A 21,232-nucleotide genomic window follows, 5' to 3' on the forward strand; every position below is an offset into this window, starting at 1 on the left:
AGCACCAAAAAGAGCCGGACATTGTAACAACAGAAGAACCCTTCTGGGTGCTATATAGATCCCTTTTCAAAAAGGTTCTAATACAATCATTCCCTTTACTAAAGAACCCTTGAAGAACCAGTTTTTTTAAGAGGGTACAATGAACCATTTCACACCAAACCATCCTTAATGACTTTGTTTACATCTCAATCACTGATCTATGCAGGGATTTTGAAAAAGCTGTGGACTTGCCCTTTAAAGCAGAGACTTGGTGGGGGACTTCATGGGGGCAGCCGATAAGGGGGGAACTGTGAAAAGACATTCCGGAAAGTCTATTATGAAATATCCAGCGGTCATTTGTCTGCAGTGAAGACGAGTCCAGGTGTTTCCTGTTGATGAACCTCACAGCTCTGACGGGAATCGACCGCGGTTCTACAGCTCAGCCGGCTTAGAGGACCCTACAGGAGTTTTTAGGGAACCTGGATCAGCTCTCGTGCAGATTTTACACAAGATTTTTATAAAGATCACAGTTAGCGGTTTACATTGCGAATCAGCAGGACAGTCATCAGTGGTGACACTTCTGACCCAACCCTGGTGCTAGGAAGCCTCTCAACACCTTTACACCAGGTAAGCACTGATTCTGAGAGACTCCTGTAAAACACTGTCTGAACTGAAGAGTTAAACGACAGGCCGGTTCTGTTCACTGCAAAAAACAGGATCAGATCATTTCTTACACCAACAAAATCATCTGCCAGCGTAGTGAGATCACTTTCCTTAATAAAGTGGAAGTCTTTACCTGAAGTGGCTCAGATCTGTTTGAGACCATGTGATTATTTTTAATGAGGTAAAATTAATTGTTATCATACAAGATATTAATGAAAGAGGTAATTAGTGTCGTTTATAATGTAAAACGTGATTTCACCAAATCAAACAGCACACCTGTTTTCTCGTTTGGAGCCGTGTGCTGGAAACTATCAGCACAAACCAGAGATATCGTGAAAAAGGACGTTCTCTCTTGAAAGCTTGTTTTTCTTGAACATTCTGTGAAGGCATGTTGGACTGACCTGAATCTGACCTTCCTCATGATGGATGGCTTGGAAGCGAATCCAGCCGTAAAACATTTAATACTGCATTACACGGTAATACAAAATGGCCTAAACAAGGGATTTCAAACTATACTTTAAGGGGAATTCCACCCATTTTTCAAAATCTCTGCATAACTCAGTGTGTGAGGTGTAATCAGAGAGATTCAGAGTGGTTTGGTGTGAAATGGTTCAGATGTCTTTACAGTGGTGCTGATAGGAACCAGGGGTCGCCATGACTACAACACAAATATAGACATTTTATTTACTATCCAGAACCAGCAGTGAACCTACACGAGTCTTCTGAGTTTATATGGAATGTTGATGATGGAAAATAGTGGAAAATCTGAAATAAGTTTTCTTTGGGACTATTTTGCCTCACAGCGCCCTGCATGTATCCCTCCACCATGAATGGAGTTTAAGTTCTCAAAACTATCATAAAACAGTGTCTCAGTCATCAGGCAGTGAATTCATAACCATTTACTGTAGGAACTTTCTGTGAGGGAGCTTTTAGAGGTGGACGTCTGGTTCCTATCACCACCACTGTGAACAGTTCTGACTCAGTAAGTTTATCTAGAACGGAGCGTTTCACACCAAAGCACTCTGAAGGTGTCATATTAAACATCCAGCAAAGTTTTAATGAAAAATATAAGACATAAATATGATTATACACACACACACACACACACACACACACACACACACACACACACACACACACACACACACACACACACACACTTCTGTTTAGCGCCAGTGTCGCAACCCAAATGTTAAGAAGAGCCATTTTGTCCTTTTAACAAAAAGAGCCTTGGGAGCCACAACATTTTATGTACTTTTATTGAAGTACTGTTTTAATGTCTTGGCTGTAAATATGCTTCAGTATGACTAAAAAACATAAACGAAAACACAGGCTTACTTTGTTCCCTGCTACAGCCGCTTTTCTCACATCTCCGGCAGGAAACCACAAAAGTAGAGGTTTTTTATAAAATCTCTCTCACGTTTGATTTTTTACAAGGCTTTACAAGTTCGCTTCTCATTCACCATTTTAGTAACCCAGGATACAAACATTGTAAAAGACTTAGAACCTTAATCTGTGTTTTCTATTTGATGAGGTTAATTTTGTTCTTGCAGGTAAACAGTAAACATGCACCAAGTTCACCCTTTAAATAATGTTTCAATGACCTGAACTTGGGTAACACTTCTGTAAGCATTCCCCTGACCAATCACAAGGCTGAGTCTCTGGCCCCGCCCACACTGAACAGTTTCACAGTCAGATAAGCTTAGCGAGCTAAAGCTAAAGCCAACCCAGCATAACCGAAAGCTAGCAAGCTAGCCTACCTGTCTGTGGCTGCCTGTCGCCCGTTCACTCGTTTATCAACACTAACATTGTTTGCTCAGCTGTTCCCTTATTCATGCGCTGCTTCGTCCGTCTGCACGTCTGTTCAAGACTTTTTTGTCCAATTAGCATCATATAAAAGCTGGATAATGAAGTTAGTTCTGTATGAGGGGCGGAGCTAGGAGTGTTGGACAGAGAGCTGTCAATAAAGCTGCTCATTAGCCACACCCACAGTTCTCAGATCTGATCAGGGGTTTTTAAGACGTGTTTTATCATATTTATATTTATCATTCAGGTTTGCTGGATATTTAATATAATACTCAGTTTAGTATCACACAAACATTTTTTCATGTTTGCTCTGTGTTCACTGTGACTTTAAGGTTCAGTTGTGCACCACACATGAATGTGAACAGTACACGTTCACTTTGCCAAGAGAAAGAGGCACATTTACAACTTTACATCACTTTTCAAAATTGGAAATATTCAATAAAAAGCAAATGCAACTTATATAAATAAATATACTTGCAGTGGAACGTGGTACTAAGGAACCTGAGGAACTAAAGAAGTACCTTTGACTCTCCAGCACACAATCTGAGTGATGTGGGGGGTGTTGTAACTAATTAAATGTATGAAAAGCATAAAGCATAAATTATACTTCCTCACAGTGAACAGAGGATGGCGCTGTTCGGTCAGATCCTCACTGCTCTGCTGCTGCTGCTGCAGTTGGAGCTGCATCTGGTTGGTGGATCTGAGGCTGGAGCTCCTCAAACTCTCAGCTGTCCTGCCTCTGCTGGGGTTCCAGGAACTCCTGGACACAACGGCCTTCCTGGCCGAGACGGGAGAGACGGAGCCCCCGGACCCAAAGGAGAGAAGGGAGAGCCGGGTATGTGGGCGCAGTTCAGAGTTACAGAGAGAGTCGGAGAGGCTTCAGAAAACAGAGGGCAGGAAAGTGACCACTGTGCTCTGATTTCAGGACTGAGTGTGCAGGGACCTCCAGGAAAAGCAGGACCAGCAGGTCCAGCAGGTCTAGTAGGTCCACGGGGAAACCAAGGGCCAAAGGGAGATCCAGGGTCGCCAGGTAAAAAGACACACTGTATGAATGTAAACACACACATGGACATTGACTTACAGCCTAGAGATTGAAGATTCAACTTGGACTTGCATCTCAGAGAATCGAGATTTGCCTTAGACTCACACCTCAGAGACTTGAGACTCGACTCAGAATTGGGACGCAGTTCCTCTGAAATAATCCTCACAGCCCAGAGATTCAAGACTTGACTCAGACTTGAACCTCAGAGACTCAAGGCTTGACCTGGACTCACATCTCAGAGCCTCGACACCTCAGAGATTTGAGACTAGACTCAAACCTCAGAGAATCGAGACTCAACTCAACTGTTTGTCACAATCCAGAGACTCGAGATGTGACCTGGATTCACACCTCAGAAACTCGACTTGGACTTGCAACCCAAAGACTTGAGACTCGACTCAGACTCGAACCATCAGAGACTCAATATTCGACTCAGACTGGCACCTAAGAGGCTCGAGACTCGACTTGCAGTTGCACTTCAGACACTCGAGACTTGGCTCGGACTCAATCCTCAGAAACTCGGGACTCGACTTTGACTCAGAACCCAGAGACATAAGATTCGACTTGGACTCCCACCTCAGAGACTCGAGATTTAACTCGGACCTCAGATCACAGACACTCGCCTCAGATTTGCATGAATCGGCTAATGAACGTCTTTGCTGCCTCTACATTGTCACTCCTGTAGATTGCTGACTCTTGGAGTGGCAGGCAGCAGTACAGTCATCAAACTTTGACAATTGGGAAATGCTGCTGTTTAAACGTCTAGCCATGTGATACTCTGTGCTGTAAACAATGTTCTTAATCTCACCCATTTTGATCCAAATTTACAGGCTCTTCAAATAATGACTTGGTCAAATCTCTTCAGTCAGAACTCCAGTCTCTCAAAGTCAGGCTCTCTACAGTGGAGAAAGGTAGGTGGCCATGGAAACGTAGAATGATGAAATGCTTGTCATTTAGTGTGTTCCTTTCAAATAATCCTTCATGCCTAATTTATTTTAAGCCACAAGCTTCCCCATCTTCAAAAGAGTTGGGCAGAAATACTATGCATCAAACGGGATGAAGGGAAAATTTTCTGAAGGTCTGAAGTTCTGCACTGATGCTGGTGGCACGCTGGTTTTACCAAGAAGTGAAGTTGAGAACAAAGCATTATCTGCAATGCATGCAACTTTGGGTTCAACCTACATACTGCTTGGTACAACAGACAGAGAGACAGAGGGTCACTTTGTAGATGTGAACAAAAAACCTCTGACCTTCACCAACTGGAGGCAAAACGAGCCCAACAATTATGAAGGGAAAGAGGACTGTGCTGGTATTTACACTAATGCAGAGTGGAACGACCTACCCTGTGAATCAACTTACACCATTATGTGTGAGATATGAAAGTAACAACATACAGCACTGTGCAAAAGTCACAGAACAAATTTCCAGTCAAAACAGCCATTAAGTACAAGCTGACATTTTCGGCAGATATTTCTGAGATTAGATAACCCACATGCATACAGAAGGAGAACGTAAAAGTGACAAAACTGGAGTTCAAAAGCTCATTAAAAGCTACAGAGAAAATGGGACTCCTAACCCTGCCTCCGGCAGTGACTTGCCTCTTGTCACCCAAACCACTGATCGCTCATCACCTGAGGGAATTTCTGAACTCAAACCGACATTGTTCACCGTGGTTTCACTGACGTCAAGAACACATCAGATGCATTCCTGCTAAAAATGTAAACCCTGGTAAGAAAATCGCTTGTGTGCTCATTATTTATGTAATCCCCGTGTCTGTGCAGTCAGTATGTGAGGAAAACAGTATTTGGTGTTTGTGATTACTGTAGTACTGTACTCTAGTAGGAACAATTATCTAGGAACCAAAAATGGGGAGTACCGTTTGACAGTGGTGGAGATAAAGTGCATACTACGCTGCTGAATGCTCAATACCTATCAGTAGTCACCACATTGCTTCACTCCTTATTTGCATAAAGTTAAAGTTCGCTCAATTTTTTTGCATCGCTGACTCCGCCCACGTCACAACGCCAACATTCGCGCTGCCTTCTGTCGCAGGAAATCACCAGCTTTCCTTGAACATGAATGACATGTGAACTCTGTGAACGCAGAGTAACAACCACCTGGAAGAGCTGGTCGACCCCAAAACTGCCCCCATCAGATAAACAGCACTTAAAGCTTTCATCTCTGAGAGAGAGGAGAAAATCAAGCTGATCAGATCTGAAAACATCCACAGGTGTTTCTGTCCATCCTTCCACTGTGAGAAGACGACTCAGCGCTGTGGGTCTGAAAGGATGTGTAGCTGATCAAGAAGAACCTCACTGAGAAAAGGAGACGGACACATCAAACAAAGAAGCTGAACGATGGACTGACCACCCCAGAGTCCAGACCTCAACACCACTGAATGTGTTTGATTATTTCAGAAAATCATCAACCAGCTTCTAAGACTGAACTTTGGAGGTGTGTCTGCAGATTCTTTGAGGAACTGAAAGTGAGTCTCCTGAAAAGAATGGAAGCTGGAATAAACAGAGTTTTCTGTTAAAGGAGCAATTTGTAAGATTTTTAGTTCAAAACATTCAAAAATTAACTAGGATTATCAACAGGATGTGAAGAAATAGCAGTTTTGACATGTCAAAGACGTCTGTGTATCGTGTTGCAGGGGTATCTACTGAAGTTAGCATGCTAACCAGCTTGCCCCAGTCTGTTCTGTCTTGTAAAACCACTTTGTACCTCAAGAGGCAAAAGTGAGTCACTGTAGAGTCAAGTCTGCCGTGAGTCCAACATGAGAGGATGAAGAAGTAGCTGCTCCCAAGAAGGAACCATAAAGAAAAGAAGTGACTTAAATAGAAGCAAAACAAGAGTTAGCATCTCTTCACCGCTGGAGTTCTCAGCGAATAAAGGGATGAAGTTTGACGCTGAACTTGTAATGTTTCTTCTAGACTAGTAAGTAAACAGGGGGAGGAGTGAGGAGATGCGTCATATATGAATGGCCAATTTGACTGGAAATTAAATAACTGAAAGGTGGTCTCTGACTTTTTCGCAATACTGAATGAGTACAAGAATTTTGAAACATTACATTTACATAAAAAAGTGCTAAATCACACCACAAGGCAATGCTATAAATCCTATTAATCATGGTTTTGCTAGAAATGTTAAGCTCTAGATGTCAGAACAAGAATTCAGTTACACTTTGTTGACTTTTTGTGCTCCTTGTGTTCATGCAAAAACTTTCCTGGACCAACCAAAGGTCAAGAAACAACTGTATCTCTGCAAGGCAGCCATCAGTACATGACTGAATTAGTTAACTGAATATTTATCAGGAACAGACATACTGAACTAGCTTAAGTATCAAGATACTAACTATGTTTTACTAGCTTATGTACCAAAGACAACAACAACTAGTTGCATTAATTTTCAGTGATTATGCGCAGTAATTAATGAACCATATTAATAGTGAATAACAATGAAATAATAGCTGTGATGTAACTGTAATTTCCTGCATGTTTATATTATACAGTAATTTTACAAAATGCTTTTTTTTTGAAAATCGGCATTTTTATAAAAGTATCTCAGAATGAGTTTCACAATAAAATAAAGAATACAGTGTTTTACTGTAAAAACGTGGTGCGAAATATTGTAAAATTCTCACTGATTAACAGTGTATGCTTTTAATTTTTTATTTCAAAGTTTTAATTACAGTTTATCCTTATCATATATGAGAATGACCTGGATTACTAACTTGCAAAACACTATTTCATGTATTTTCCAGTTCAGTTTTTAAGCCACATTTCATTCTTTTTAAGTCTTTCAACTTCATGTAATTCATATGAGGTTGTATAAAACTGCAGTATTTAATAAATAATTTCTCTCTAATCTTCTGTAATAGCAATGTGCATCATTCATAAGGTATCCATTTGTCTTCAGTCTCATTTTTATTAAAATCATAAATATTATGTTTTGTTGTATTTTGTTTTTTTCAGTCCTGTCAAGGCAGCACACTTCACAAATAATGGCCAATCAACATGCGTTTCACATTTTAAAAACAGTATAGTTACTGTAAATTTACATTTATTTTTTTATTACAGGGATAAATTAAACAATTATCTAAGTCTCATTTATCATTTTACATTTGAATCCCTCTTTGACAGAATAGCTTTTTTAAAATCACTAATTTGACACTTTGGTTGTATCTGCACAAGAATTTGTCATTAAATTAAAAAAGCATTTACAGTGAGGAGAAACTACTATTCAGATACTTTTTTATTTAATAAACTTCTAGCTTGTTTATCCACTTTGTCACAAAGAGACTCATGACAAAGGGTTGGACTCGCAGGTTTAATGTAGTACTCATATTCTTGTACAGGCAGGGTTTGTTGTAGTTTGTTGCAGCAGCTACTGGCAATCACAGCTTCACTGCAAAAAATGGTATCTTGTCTAGTGAAATGATTTTAAATATAGTTGATGTATCTAATATTTCCCATTTTGAGATGCTTGTGCACAAGATTATTTAGCTTGTGTCCAGAGATTTTTACCTGTTTTAGCTAATTTTATCAAGTAAAATGATCTCACTGTACTGGCAGACAATTTTGCTGGTTTTAAGCTCAATTCTTAAAACAAGCAAAATTATCTGCCAGTATACAGAGATAATTTTACTTAATAAAGTTACCTAAAACAAGTAAAAGTGTCTAGAAATGAGGTGAATAATCTTAAAACAAGCTTACAACAATCTCAGCAGGAGAAATTAGGTTTGTTGACTGTATTTAAAATAATTTTACTTGACAAGACACCATTTTTTGCAGTGTTTGAGACGTCTACAGTCAGGAGTGATGAGCTTTTTGCAGCACTGTGGTTAAGTTTTGGTCTGTTCCTCTCAGAAAACCTTCTTCAGTTGCTCAAGGTCCTGAGGGTTCCTCTGATGGACTCTTTCACAGTCAAGTCAAATTTATTTATATAGCACCTTTTACAACAGATCTTGTCACAAAGCAGCTTTACAGAGAATCCGGGTCCCCCAGTGAGAAGCCTTGGCGACAGTGGCAAGGAAAAACTCCCTCAACAGGAGGAAGAAACCTCGAGAGGAACCAGACTCAAAAGGGGAACCCATCCTCCTCTGGTCGACACCGGATAAGAGGACAGACACAAAACAGTATAAGTGGATACAGTTTAACACCACTGTGCAGTGCGCCGGCCGCATCTCAGGTCAGACCCTCTTAGGACAGGCAGCCGCTCAGCTCAGGGAGAGAGGAGGGGGGAAGTAAAAGGGACATAGTTAAGAAAACAAATTAACCAAAGGCTCGACTAAACAGGTAAGTTTGTAGCCTAGACTTAAAGATGGAGGCTGTGTCTGAGTCCCGAACACAGACTGGTAGGTTATTCCAAAGCTGGGGGGCGTTGTATGAAAAGGCTCCTCCCCCTGACGTAACTTTATTTATTCTGGGTACTAATAATGAGCAGCACCTTGTGATCTAAGTGGGCGTGTCGGTTGATAATAGGAAATAAGCTCACTGAGGTACTGAGGATCAAGGCCATTCAGAGCTTTATACGTCAGTAGAAGAATTTTGTACTCAATGCGGAATTTAACTGGCAACCAATGTAAGGTACACAAAATTGGGCTAATGTGGTCAAATTTCCTGGTTTTGGTCAGAACTCTGGCTGCAGCGTTCTGGACTAACTGAAGCTTGTTAAGGTTTTGGCTGGAACAGCCAGAAAGCAGAGCGTTACAGTAATCTAACCTGGACGTGATGAAGGCGTGAACTAACGTTTCTGCGTCCTGTAGCGACAGTGCATTTCTTAATTTAGCGATGTTACGCAGGTGGAGGAAAGCTATTCTGGTAATATTGGTAATATGCTCATCGAAGGCCAGACTGGGATTGATGAAGTCCTCCATGAAGTTTCAGTGGGATTCATTCAGGAGATCAGATTGAATCCAAACTCAGGATTTCAGAAACAAAAAGATGCGGAGAGCAAGAAAGCAGTAAACGGGCAAACAACGTCTGACCGTTTCTGTAAGAAAGCAGGTGAGCCTAAAGTGCCAAACAGTAAATGTGTTGTAGTAACGTAAGCTAGCTAACTAACTAACTAACTAACTAACTAACTAACTAACTAACTAGTGATTAGCCATCTCTATCGTGATTAGCTATATTTGCAGTCAATGCAGTAAGTAAGCTTTTTATTGTTTTAAAGGGAACCCTGACTGTTAAGACTTAATGCCTTAAAACAGTGTACATGTCCCATACTATTAAAATATGACAAAATGACAAATAGGCAAAAATCCTCCACCCATAAGCCATCATTGTCACACTGGCATGATGTCATGTAGTTGCAATGGGAAAATAAGACAGTCTCGAGTAATGTCACGTTCTAGCTAAAGCTGGAAAGGCTGAAGGATATTTTAGAGCCAAATGAGATTCATCTCACTGTTCCCCATTTAGTAGAGAGAGAGAGAGAGAGAGAGAGAGAGAGAGAGAGAGAGAGAGAGAGAGAGAGAGAGAGAGAGAGAGAGACCGACCGACCGACCGACCGACCGACCGACCGACCATGTGACATGGCAACAAAAATGGCAGCCCACTAGTAAAAGAATTTTGCCTATTTTTAATTAATAAAGTATTTTGCTTGGTTTGTACAATATATTTGAATGGCATTGGACATGTGCACCATATTGTGGCCTATATGTCTTAACAATCAGGGTCCAACAAAGTTCAGCCTCAGCCCAGCGGCTAACATGTAAAACACACACTAAGTTCCAGAGGCACTCTACTAGTATTTTTGGTCTACTAGGGCATTTTCTCAATCTGTCCATCTCTTCTTAAACTCTCCTCTAAAGCTCTTCATATAACATGATCCTCATATGTTTCATATCTAAATGCTCCGTTATCTTCATCACTACTTTCCAAACCTGCTGCAGCAGCTTCAGCAGCTGTAAACTCTCTGCACGCCGTTTCACATGAGTCTCCGATGTAGACTGAATGAAGAATGAAGGGTCTCCGGCGTGATGGTCAGTCCTTAGTGATTTCCTGAGTGTCCATCGGTCAGTTTCACACAGAATGTAGACGGACACACCAATCCACCAGTTCCACACGGTGAGAGGCAGATGACGTGTATCTCAGCCCCTCTTCATAGGCTCATAACTCCGGATGTGAGTCTCGTATGATCTCGTGATAAGATGGAATGGAAAGGGCGACTCTACAGATTCAGGAAGTGTTTGAACTGGATTTCTGAGCTGGATCATCACAAAGATACAGACTCAGATATAGAGAGAGGATTTGATGCGTGGATGAGTTCTTGTAGCCCAGAGGGTTAATAATGTTCTTAATATTGTTCGCCACTACTGGTTGTGTGAAGTTTTCCCAACCGATGGTATCGTCTTTTATAATGACACCAGGTGCAGTTTGCAGAAAGGATTTGAATGACTATTGATTTCAAGTGCTTGTTAGCATTGTTAGCTTCCTAGCTCCACCAGACATCTGAGGTAGGTTAAGAAGTTGCATAAATTGGATTTTTGCCAAATCCTGCCTTTAAAAAGAGGAAAAAACAAACTGTGATTGGATCACTGCCAAGGTCAAATGAAGCTTGTAGTTTTAAAGGCTTCTCATTTTGCGACTCGTGCGAAGGCCACTGAAAATGATCAAAACACCAGAGATAAGCGTGAGTCGTTTGATCTGAATGTTCCGGGAAGGTGTCAGACCTGATTCTGACCTTCCTGATGATAAACAACTAAGTTTATGAGCTAATCGAGCTGTAAAAAAGCACTGCTGATCACAAAATCATCATCATCATCATCATCATCATCATCTTTCATTTAAAGGCTCCTACATTCAGTTTAGTTGGACAAATATTTTATTTGGCAAAAAAAAGACAAATGTTATGGTAGTCTTACAAAACAGTCAAAAGTTTGGACACACCAAACTAAAAAGGCATTTATTTAATAACAGTGAACTCACTTTGATCCAAAGGTTTTATTCTTACATGCAGAACAAATTTCAGTAACACTGTGCTGGAGGGTAAAGTCAAAATTGGAAAATGTAACCTTTATAGCGAATGATGCTGATAAGCTTTCATAAACATTTATGTAGGGTTATGTCAGCTGTCATGGCAAGCTTATGTGTCATGTAGTCTTACAAAGAGTACCGTACAGTAAAGTGTTACCCAGATTTGTTTATGAGACAATTTATTGCATGAAATTATTTCAGAATAAATAAATAAATAATTACAAACAAACAAACAAACAAACAAACAAACAAACAAAACAGATGAAAGTAACATTTCAATTGTGTTTAAATTTAGAACATGAAAAAAAGTTTTTTTGAAACAGCTGCTGTTCTGTATGTGTATATCGTCCATAATCCTTTTGGAAAAATGCAGTACTGTGCATAAGTTTAGGCACCTGAGAAAAACAGAAATTAGAATCAGGACAAATGACATTGGTACAAAAACCATAACGGTTCCAATAAAAAAATATTTATAATAATAAAATAAAATAAACAGAAATGTCCTTATGAGTAGGTTATGAGGAAGTTGGGGAAGTCAAAGGTTCACAAGTTGCAACATACAGGAATTTAGAGAACATGTCAACACTATCAATAAACGAAAACGTGTTAATGGTGTTACATAAAACATTTTTAGTGCTGAAAGTCAGTTTGATGAAAAAAAGTTGCAGGACAGCAAAAATTGCAAAACGCTTTTCAGGCCTTTTCCAGAGAAATCAGGAAGCAAACTTGTTCTTCTAACCAGATCATGAGATTTTTTTTTTTTTTTTCCAAATCAAGACTTTGTTACTTTTTACTGCATTTATGTTTATTGAGTGTTACAGCTGCTGGACACAGTGCTGTATCTCCGCTTGTTCCTCATGAAGCTTCTGAGAGAACTTCAAACAATGCGTAAAGCTGCATCTAGACAGACGGAGGCAGAACTGAAACAGAGGATGGTTTGGATCTGCTCTCCTCTCATATGTGCTGTTTTATAGTGTTCGTGTCTTCATTGTTCTTCTCAAATGTGGACAAAAATAAAGAAAACTCTTTTACAAAAAAAAGGTGTGTCCAAACGTCTGACTGGTCATGTAACTAAAGTAGTGTTCATAAGGTTCACCCTGACGTTAGTCATCTTTAAATCGCTGCTGGCGGAACAAAATATTGTATTGAGTGTTACGAGACGGCAGGGAGGCGGACCCAAGTGCAAAGATGAAACCTCGTGAGAAAGGGTGTTAAATAAATGTATTGAGGCAATGGGATGTGAATTTGGCACGTTGGGATTGAGGTGACCCAGAGCCAGGCTCGGTCCGTGGAGTTACCGCTGCGCCACCGGGAAGCCCAGGCAAGAATGGGGAAAAACACCTCAAGGAACGGGAAATAAAAAGGCGTGAAAAAGGACAAACAAAGGGGACCCTGAAAGCAGCTCAAACAAAGGCTGAACTAGAAACGTGAAATAAGAGAATCAGAAAACAAAAGACTCTTCCTCTGTGATTCAGAGAGGAAGGTCAGCTTTATGTTTCACCTGTTTGCTCTCAGGGGAGCAAACACCTTTTGGGTCGTTTGTAGCTCAAGCCTTCTTGTGGTTTTTAAGTAGTTTGGGGGCAATTTCTCTCTTTTGGTTTTTACAGCCCTCTTTTCTTTTCTTTTTGTTTAAATACCCACCTGGGCTAAGTACCATACCAGTCACCCCTCTACAAAGGTGTGACAAAGGGCTGCTGTTTGCCACAGGCTTAAGTAGAGGAGTCCACAGGTGTGTCTTGTTGGGCCTAATCAGCCCGAGGGCTTCTGGGAATTGGAGTTCCCTGAAGTTATAGCACCTCACCACCGGCGGCGCAGGCTGGGCACCTTGCCGTTGCTGCCGTCGCCCTCTGCTGGCGGCTGGTGACGCAGCATGGGCCCTTACAAGGATAAGGAAAAACCTTCTTAACCTGTGATGGGAGTGAATGGAGAAATGTTTTATTCCAAGCCAATTTCAGACTATTTATATTGGTCTGTTCATCACGAAATTTTGACAACATAAAGGGCAACTGCTTTTTTTCAAATGATGTCAAAAAATAAGGTTTTGTCCCTACAGCAACAAAATAAAGATTAAAATGACACTGAATGAAGTTCTGCACTCTGCTTCCACTTTATAGTCTAAAACTTCTAGCAAATTTAATCTCTCCTTATTCTAGTGTATATTTTATATACGTTATATCTGTATATTTTATTCATACTTTAACCTTTTATTCTCATTTTATGGCTTTAAACGTTTATTATGTTTTCATTCTGTGTTTGTAAAGCTCTGAATGACCCCCTGTGTATAAACTGTGCTACATAAATAAACCTGGTTAAACTCTAAGGTGGTTCTTCAAGGATTTTTTTGTAAAGAAAATGGTTCTATATAGAACCTTGAACACTCAAAGAACCGTTTGTATGATTAAAGAGAAATACTTCATGTGATAATGAGCAATTAAACTAGTTTTATTCAACTCAAAAATGACATTGACTGAAAGAATCATTTATTCTAAATATTTATTTAGGTTGAATAAAACTTACAGCAACTTATATTGCAGAACTATGAACACAAAGAACCATCTGCACGATTAAAGGGTTCTCTGCATGGTGAAATGGTTCTTCAGATGGAGAAAGTGCTCTAGAAGGTTCTATATAGAACCTTTTTGAAAATGGTTCTATATACCATATACCAATAATACCTATTGTAACAAGCTTTTATCGTAACAATAGCAGAACCCTTTGGGTGCTGCATAGAACCATATACAACACATTCTCCATCAATCTGAAGAACATTTTCACCATGCAGAGGAACAATTAATCATGTAAAGGGTACTTTAAGTGTTCATGGTTCTATATAGAAGCATTTTCTTTACTAAAGAACCCTTGAAGAACCGTTGTTTTTAATAGTGCACTTTACTCACTTATTCCCGTCAGTTTGTTGTGTTTACACACTGGAGCTGACGCGGCTGGTCAAGGTCAGCTCACTGATCTGAGTGAAGGAGGAAGATCTTCTCCGTCTTTACAGCCTGTTTAAGGCGGAGTTTCCTCAGACTGACCTTCTCGCTGATGAAGCTTGTCTCTGCGGTAAGATGCCTTTTCACTGCTTCTTCTTAGTTTTGTTATGGTGTTGATCATTTGGAACAACCTCACACGGACAATCTTTAATAAGGGGAACACATTAGAAGTCTTGTATATATGTACATTTTAAATGCATTATATTTTTAAAAATATACAGTTTTATCAGAATGTAGACTGTTTCTGAGTGGGGAGGTACTGAAATTTGGTTCCATAATCAGACACAACTTATCCATCATTTTATTTTTTTAATAAACTGCTGCATTACAACCTACGGAATAAAATATATGCCAATATTCAAAATGATATTATTTCCAACTTGCAGCATGAAGGAGTAGGACAGTATCAGATTATGGATATTCATCAGTGAAGTCATTTATGAGGATCATTGAGATTATATTCTCATACACTCTCACAAAAGATGGCTCTTAAAGGGTTCTTTAGTACAGAAAATGTTTCCATATAGAACCTTGAACACTAGAGGTGATTAAATGGTTCACTGCATGAAATGGTTCTTCAAATTGATGGATAATGTGTTGCATATCGCTGTTGTAGGAACAAAACCTCGTATCTCCAAAATGGTAACTTTACAGGAGAAGGAAAAAACCTACTTTACTTTTAATGTAAGTCAATGGAACCAGACTTTTTTCCAAGTCATTTTGGGTCGTTTCTTTTGGTCCATTCATCATGAAATGTATACACAATGTAAACGACAACAGGCATTTTCAAATTATGTCAAAAACTAAAAAACAACAAAAACTGACATACATGGTTTTGTTCCAGCAATATGGTTCTATGTAGCACCAAAAAAAGGGCCTTTTATTGTTACAAGCCTGACACGGTGACAATAGCAAAACCCAAAACCCTTTTCAAAAATCTACAACACATTCTCCATCAGTCTGAAGAACCATTTCACCATGCAAAGAACCTTTTAATCACTCAAGTGGTTCTTTGAGTGTTCATACTTATATACAAATATTTCCTTTACTAAAGAACCCTTGAGGAACCATCTCTTTTTATAGTGTACCTTAACATTTTTCCTGAAGTTAGTCGTATTTAAGGGAAAACAGGTTTTAGATTGTTGGTCTTGTGATTTGGAAAATGTCCCATTGCTGCTGTTACATTTGGCTGCATTTGCTAGAAGATGTGCAGCTGAGCAGGAATTACCTGCAGGACATGTAATCAGCGATGTGCTATCAAACCTTCAGACCAGTTCAGAAGGAAATTGTGGCTGTAAATCTTCACCAAGAGAACCTTCAATGTAGCACGTAATCTTTACAAGATGTCCTAATTACCAGAGGGGAGCCCTCTGGACCTTCCATTTTGTGACACGTGCGAAGGCCACTGAAAATGATCAAAGCACCAGAGATAAGCGTGAGTCGTAAAAGGTTGTTTGATCTGAATGTTCCGGGAAGGTGTCAGACCTGATTCTGACCTTCCTGACGATAAACAACTTTAAGTTTATGAGCTAATCAAGCTGTAAAAAAGCATTTATATTTTGGGCTTGGCCCATTTTTTTTGCCCAGCAGTGTGTGTACATACATATAATTTCCCCACAGTGAACAGAGGATGGCGCTGTTCAGTCAGCTCTTCACTGCTCTGCTGCTGCTGCTGCAGTTGGAGCTGCATCTGGTTGGTGGATCTGAAGCTGGAGCTCCTCAAACTCTCAGCTGTCCTTCCCCTGCTGGGGTTCCAGGAACTCCCGGACACAACGGCCTTCCTGGCAGAGACGGGAGAGACGGGAGAGACGGAGCCGCCGGACCCAAAGGAGAGAAGGGAGAGCCGGGTATGTGGACGCAGTTCAGAGTTACAGAGAGAGTCGGTGGGGCTTCAGAAAACAGAGGGCAGCAGGAAAGTGACCTCTGTGCTCTGATTTCAGGACTGAGTGTGCAGGGACCTCCAGGCAAGGCAGGACCAGCAGGTCCATTAGGTCCACCTGGACCCCAAGGACCAAAGGGAGATGCAGGTCCACCAGGTAAACAGACACACAATATGAATAAAAAAATAACCCACCAAAAGAACAGTAAGAGGACAACCACAAAGATTGGAACTTGAGGCAAGACTATCATGAGACAGGTATCCTGAATTTGGGCACAGAGACAGACGTAAAAAGACATGAGTGTGCAAAGTAAACAGAACAAAGTGGAACTTAAGTAGAGCTGTTACAAGGTATATCAAACTGAGAGGAGACAGAGTGCTGGAACCTCGCTGCTGAGGATGTGGCCATGACAAAAGAAGTGAGAATTTTATTAGTTGTACAGGTTCAGGGAGGTACTCTGCCTTCTCTTCAAAGGTTTCTGATATAAAAACAACTGTTGTAAGTAAAACTGACAGTCCTTGTGGTATTCCTGACCTAGCTCCTGCCTCAGTCCTTGACCTAGTTAATACTTCAGTCCCTGACCTAGCTCCCATCTCAGTCCCTGACCTAACTCCCATCTCAGTCCTTGGCCCAGCTCCTGCCTCAGTCCCTGACCTAGCTCCTGCCTCAGTCCTTGACCTAGCTACTACCTCAGTCCCTGACCTAGCTCCCGTCTCAGTCCCTGACCTAACTCCCATCTCAGTCCCTGAACTAGTTCCTGCCTTAGTCATTGACCCATCTCCTGCCTCAGTCCTCACCCAGCTCCTGTCTCAGTCCCTGATCCAGTTCCTGCCGTGTAACTAAAGCTGACTCTGTCAACAAGTCCCTGTGTTATACTTAACTAAGCTCCCACATCAGTCTCTGACCTAGCTTCTGCATCGACCCATGTTCCAGCTCTTGCCTCAATCCTTGACCCATCTCCTGCCTCAGTTCTTGACCTAGCTCCTGCCTCAGTCCCTGACCAAGCTCCTGCCTCAGTCCCTGGCCCAGCTCCAGCCTCAGTCCCTGACCTAACTCCTGCTAAGTCCCTGACCCAGCTCTTACCTCAGTCCCTGACCTAACTCCTGCTAAGTCCCTGACCCAGCTCCCACCTCAGTCCCTGACCCAGCTCTTACCTCAGTCCCTGACCTAACTCCTGCTAAGTCCCTGACCCAGCTCCCACCTCAGTCCCTGACCCAGCTCCAGCCTCAGTCCCTGACCTAACTCCTGCTAAGTCCCTGACCCAGCTCCAGCCTCAGTCCCTGACCTAACTCCTGCTAAGTCCCTGAAACAGGTAATAGAAATATGACACTCTGCACTGTTTGTAAAGGATGCTCTGAATCGTTTCGATTCAAATCCACAGGCACTGCAGACAATGACTTGATCAAATCTCTTCAGTCAGAACTCCAGTCTCTCAAAGTCAGACTCTCTACAATGGAGAAAGGTAGGTGACCACGTGAGATCTGTGAAGACTAAAGTACACAATGAAGTGCATCTGATTCCTGACTTCCTCTGAAATAACTCTCTGTGCCTAATTTATGTTAAGCTGCAGGTTTTCCCATCTTCAAGAAAGTAGGGCAGAAATACTACGTGTCAAACGGGATGAAGGCAAAATTCGACCGCGGTCTGAAGTTCTGCACTGACGCTGGTGGCACCATGGTTTTACCAAGAAATGAAGCTGAAAATGAAGCTTTATCTGCAATGCATGCAACTTTGGGTTCAACCTACATACTGCTCGGTACAACAGACAGAGAGACAGAGGGTCACTTTGTAGATCTGAACAAAAAACCTCTGACCTTCACCAACTGGATGCCAAATGAGCCCAACAATCATCAAGGGAAAGAGGACTGTGTTGGTATTTACACTAATGCCGAGTGGAACGACCTAAATTGTGATTCAGATTTCAATGTTGTGTGTGAATTAAGAAGTTAGCACCTAGGAATGATTCAGAATTAGTCACATTACGTTATGTAGTTAATCGCAATGTGTTATTGGCTCAAATCTGTCCTTAAAGAATGTTGTTAGCTATATGAGTGGACAAAGAAAGCTTCATTGGAGCTTAAATACTTTCAGTAATTCATTAACATTAACATTGTTTTTTGTCATGTGAATGTAGAACCTGAACATGAAAATCATTTGATTTCATCAGTGATTTCCAATTTTCATCACTGATGTCCAGCAACCAATGAGTGTGTACATTACATATATAACATCATATATATTATAAAAACAGCCAATGAGTGTATATATCATATATACAGTCAAAGAGTGAATGTCATATGATATGTACAGTCAATGAGTATGTCGCTGTTGTCGGAACAAAACCTCGTATCTCCAAAATGGTAACTTTACAGGAGAAGGAAAAAACCTACTTTACTTTTAATGTAAGTCAATGGAACCAGACTTTTTTCAAGTAATTTCAGGTCATTTCTTTTTGTCCATTCATCATGAAATTTACACACAATGTAAAGGGTGACATGTATTTTCAAATTATGTCAAAAACTGAAAAACGTCAAAAATGGAGATACGAGGTTTTCTTCCAACAGCAGCGATATATAACATATATATACAGTTAATGAGTGAATAAATCATACATATCATATACACAGCAAATGAGTGTATATATTATGTATCATATATACAGCCAATAAGTGAATGCCATATATATAATATATAGTCAAAGACTGAATGTCATATAGCATATATAGTCAATGAGTATATATATCACATATACAGTCAAAGAGTGTAAATGTTATATCATAAATACAGTCAAAGAGCAAATATGTCTTGTATGATTTATACAGTCAATGAGTATATATCATACATATCATATATACAATGGGTGTACATAACATATATCACATGTACAGCAAATGAGTGTATATATCATATATATAGCCAGTGAGTGTATATACATCACATATACAGCCAGTGAGTAAATATATCACATATACAGTCAAAGAGTGAATGTCATATATATAATATATACAGTCAAAGAGTGAATATCATGTACATAATATATACAGTCAAAGAGTGATTGTCCTATATGTCATGTATACAGTCAGTTGGTGTATATATCATATGTCATATATACAGTTAATGAGTGAATATATCATATATATCATATATACAGCCAATGAGTGTATATATCACATATAGAGTGAACGCTTGCAGAGGATTGCAGGGGGAACTCGAGCTCCACCAAGCTAGCTAGTGCAGGTATCTGTTAGCTGATGTAACAGAACTGGCGGTTAGGGTTCTCCTCCGAGCGTGTTCAGCTGTCCAGTGATGCTGCGTTAACGGCAGTTTGAAAAGAAAGCCTGTGTTTGCCTTCACCCTCCTAGAGCTGGTGGCATTGTGATTGAGTCCAAACTAGAGGGTGGAGTTACATATGACTAAATTGGGGAGAAGATTGGGGAAAAAAAACGCCTGGATGAAGAAACCTGAAGGAGCTGAAGAGCTGGAAAGCGACACCAAGGCTGCTGATTTTCTGTTAAACAGGTCATTATCTGGTTTGATTTGTTTATGGGGAATTTGTTGTTTTCCTGAGTTACATATCCAGCTTCTGCATCAACCCATGTCCCAGCTCTTGCCTCAATCCTTGACCCAGCTTCTGCCTCAGTCCTTGACCCAGCTACTACCTCAGTCCCTGACCCAGCTCCTGCCTAAGTCCCTGACCCAGCTCTTGCCTCAGTCCCTGAACTAGCTCCCACCTCAGTCTTTCAACCGTCTTCTGCTTCAGTCCCTGACCTATCTTCTATCTCATTCCCTGACCCAGCTCTTACCTCAGTCCCTGACCCAGCTTCTGCCTCAGTCCTCACCCATCTCCTGTCTCATTCCCTGACCCAGCTGTTGCCTCAGTCCTCACCCAGCTCCTGTCTCAGTCCCTGACTTGGCTCCTTCCCTTAGTCCCTAAACTAGCTCCTACCTTAGTCTATGACCTAGCTTCCACCTCAGTCCCTGGACCATTTCCTGCCTCAGTCCCTGACCTAGCTCCTGCCTCAGTTCCTGACCTCACTCCCGCCTCAGTCCCTAAACCAGCCCCTGCCTCAGTCCCTGAACTAGCCCTTGCTAGGAATGGAATGGAAAACATAGAGGAGGCTGCAGGAAAAATCCCTCAGCAGTTGTTAATTAAATTTGTACCGTTCCAGATTACACAAGAATGAACAGGACAGCAAACACAGTTTTTATAAATAAGAAACATCTGTGAACTTGAGTAAGAAGTGGCGCAACTCACTCCTGAACGCTCTCTTTCATAGCTCTCCTTCAGTGGGAGCTACAGTTTCTTATACAAGGCGATGTATAAAAGTGTGCTAACATATCGTGACCTGTAGTGTGTCGGCACATGTTTATACATGTTGCCATTTTCAATAAAGGCTTTTTTTTACTTTTCTTAAAACGGTGTGCTGCCTTATTTTTGCACATGCTTTGTGGATGCAGATGTTTTTTTTTTTGGTTTTTGCACCCATGCCCACCCATTTGTAACTTCTTTAGCGCTTCTTCAATTTTGTTCTTTTAAGAAAACTTATAATTTCAGATTTTCCACTATTTTCATCATCAACATTCCATATAAACTCAGAAGACTCGTGTAGGTTCACTGGTGGTTCTGGATAGTAAATAAAATGTCTATATTTGTATATTTGAAACTGTCATAGATTTCATCTGAGATTTTCCCCCCATTCAACTACCTTAAACAGATGTATGCTGTCATTTTACCTAAGAGCTGAAATTCCACAGCGATGCCACAGCTGTTCCTTTTGAATTACTGTGTTTACACGTTGGAGCAGCAGAGAGGCAGGACGGGAGCAGTTAATAGACCCCTGGGCCAGGAATAAGACCCTCCTTCTGTGTCAAAAGAGTCTGCAAACAGTGAAGCTC

At 40.7% G+C, this 21,232-nt stretch overlaps 2 protein-coding genes across 2 annotated transcripts in view; both read left to right on the forward strand.

Moving 5' to 3' along the window:
• The first annotated feature begins 259 nt into the window (after positions 1-259).
• LOC118825439 overlaps positions 260-21,232 on the forward strand; it is a 30,598-nt gene continuing 9,625 nt past the window's right edge. The window contains exons 1-10 of the mRNA XM_036596027.1: positions 260-606; positions 3,066-3,283; positions 3,341-3,478; positions 4,318-4,398; positions 4,488-4,856; positions 9,337-9,495; positions 16,214-16,303; positions 16,397-16,492; positions 16,959-17,171; positions 17,907-18,013. Coding sequence (XP_036451920.1) covers positions 3,076-3,283; positions 3,341-3,478; positions 4,318-4,398; positions 4,488-4,856; positions 9,337-9,495; positions 16,214-16,303; positions 16,397-16,492; positions 16,959-17,171; positions 17,907-18,013 — 1,461 coding nt within the window. The 5' untranslated portion in view covers positions 260-606; positions 3,066-3,075. The remainder of the gene's footprint in view (positions 607-3,065; positions 3,284-3,340; positions 3,479-4,317; positions 4,399-4,487; positions 4,857-9,336; positions 9,496-16,213; positions 16,304-16,396; positions 16,493-16,958; positions 17,172-17,906; positions 18,014-21,232) is intronic.
• Positions 14,444-18,499, forward strand: LOC118825716 (pulmonary surfactant-associated protein D-like). The gene is made up of 5 exons (XM_036596501.1): positions 14,444-14,526; positions 16,077-16,303; positions 16,397-16,492; positions 17,718-17,798; positions 17,901-18,499. Exons 2-5 carry the CDS (start codon positions 16,087-16,089, stop codon positions 18,284-18,286), a joined length of 780 nt encoding a protein of 259 aa, XP_036452394.1. The 5' UTR covers positions 14,444-14,526; positions 16,077-16,086; the 3' UTR covers positions 18,287-18,499.

This window comes from Colossoma macropomum, unplaced genomic scaffold (genome assembly GCF_904425465.1).
Source record: "Colossoma macropomum unplaced genomic scaffold, Colossoma_macropomum, whole genome shotgun sequence".
Classification (NCBI taxonomy): Eukaryota; Metazoa; Chordata; class Actinopteri; order Characiformes; family Serrasalmidae; genus Colossoma; species Colossoma macropomum.